Here is a 1,823-nt window from a genome sequence, read left to right as displayed (position 1 = left end):
GCAAAATCCATATTTTTAGGCCTCATTTACACAGGTACTGAGGTCCATACATTATGAATAGGGCATTTGGTTATGTGGCTGAAACCGCCAGGTGCTGCATGCAATCAACCTGTGTCAACCCAAGTCTATGGTGATGTGTCCACACAGATTGTCCTAATTTGACAGGCATGCTTGTGGGTGTGGGTGAATAGGCCCCAGATATAGACAGTGTGCATTTGAGGCCACTCTGCCACATGCCTGTCAAAACAGGATGAGTTGCTGCGACTGTACCCCCATAAATTTACATAGGTTACCTGTTAGCTTCACCAGACAGCATCAGCCACATAAACAAATGGCCACCTCCTGTACAGGCCTCAGCAGTCTTGTGAATATGGTCTTTGAGTTGCCACCAGAGCAAAGGTTAAAGGTAAATCATCCACTAGGGACAAATGTACAAATTACAACTGTCTAAAGGCCCTTTTCTGCTAGATTGAGAAACAGCCATTGTCTACACCTTGATTATTTGAAAAGGATTTATGGGCTAAACTAAATGAGACAGGGCAACATTTTGCTATTTTTTTCTTTGGTGCTAAAGCACCTTGTCTCTGCACTGCTCTGTGATTTTTTCAACTATAGGTGACAGTTTCATGAATTGCTAAGAAAATGTTTGTTTCCGGTCTTTCTTTATAAACATAATACTATCAATATGAAACAAAACATATTGTCTTTTTGATAGCTTCTTTGATATCCTTATTTCTGATACTGTATATGATGGGATTAAGAACAGGTGTCACCACAGTATAGAGAATAGTCACCACTCTGTCTTGCTCTGCAGAAGAAGATGACCTGGGATGCAAATGCATGAACATGATAGTGCCATAGTAAAGGGTCACAACAGCTATGTGTGAGGCACAGGTAGAAAATGCTTTTAGTTTTTCTTTGGTAGAGCGAAATTTCAAGACAGTCAGTGTGATCCAAATATAGGACACAAGGATGAGTGTGAAGGAACCAAGAGCAACAATCGCTCCTGAGATGTACTCTGCTAATTCGTTAAACCAGATATCTCTGCAGGAAAGGCGGAGAAGAGGTGGCATCTCACAGAAAAAGTGACTGATGAGGTTTGATTTGCAGAATGGCAACTGAAAGGTAAATGTTGTCAAGATTAAAGAGTTTGTAAAACTCACAACCCAACATCCAACCACTAGACCCGTGCAGAGTTTTTTTTTCATGATAAGGTTATATTGTAATGGTTTACAGATGGCAGTGTATCTGTCATAGGCCATGACTGCCAGCAGTAAGCACTCCACACCTCCCACAGATAAATGGAAATACATTTGGGTTGCACATCCTACAAAGCTAATACTGCGATCCTGAGATATGGTGTTTACCAAAATTTTGGGAACTACTGTTGAAGAAAAGCAAATATCAATAACAGAGAGGTTACTCAAGAAAAAGTACATGGGAGTCTGAAGTCGTACATTAAGTCTCACAACAATGATTAACAGAAGGTTTCCAGACAAAATCATCAGGTACATCATTGAAAATATAAAGATGAAGATTATTTGGAGACTGAAAACATCTGAAAGTCTTAATAGAAGGAAAGTCCTTACAGGTGTTTGTGTCTTGTTCTGCACAACAGTTTCCAGCATACTGTATATTTACACGTAATGGTTTAAAAAGTAAACTTAAGTAGTTCAATAATAAAAAACACACTCTAAAAAATTATAGATTTTTCTTCAATTATTTACAAAATACTGGAAAATAGTTGATATAAAAGTTTTTCTTATAAAGTTTAATTAGAAAAATAAAGGTTTATTTTTTTTCCTAAAAACGCAAACAATAAG

The 1,823-nt window shown here is 37.8% G+C and overlaps 1 protein-coding gene across 1 annotated transcript; it reads right to left on the bottom strand.

Annotated features, from left to right (window-relative positions):
• Positions 1 to 680: 680 nt before the first annotated feature.
• On the bottom strand, positions 681 to 1,628 carry LOC149459219 (olfactory receptor 5V1-like). The gene has a single exon (XM_089681423.1). The coding sequence runs from the start codon at positions 1,626 to 1,628 to the stop codon at positions 681 to 683; it is 948 nt and encodes a 315-aa protein (XP_089537549.1).
• Between the last annotated feature and the right edge of the window lie 195 nt (positions 1,629 to 1,823).

This window comes from Staurois parvus, unplaced genomic scaffold (assembly GCF_062004578.1).
Source record: "Staurois parvus isolate SC_StPar_1 unplaced genomic scaffold, SC_StPar_1.0 ptg000267l, whole genome shotgun sequence".
Taxonomy (NCBI): domain Eukaryota; kingdom Metazoa; phylum Chordata; class Amphibia; order Anura; family Ranidae; genus Staurois; species Staurois parvus.
Note: the sequence above shows the minus strand (reverse complement) of the source record. Positions and strands in the feature narration are given on the sequence as shown.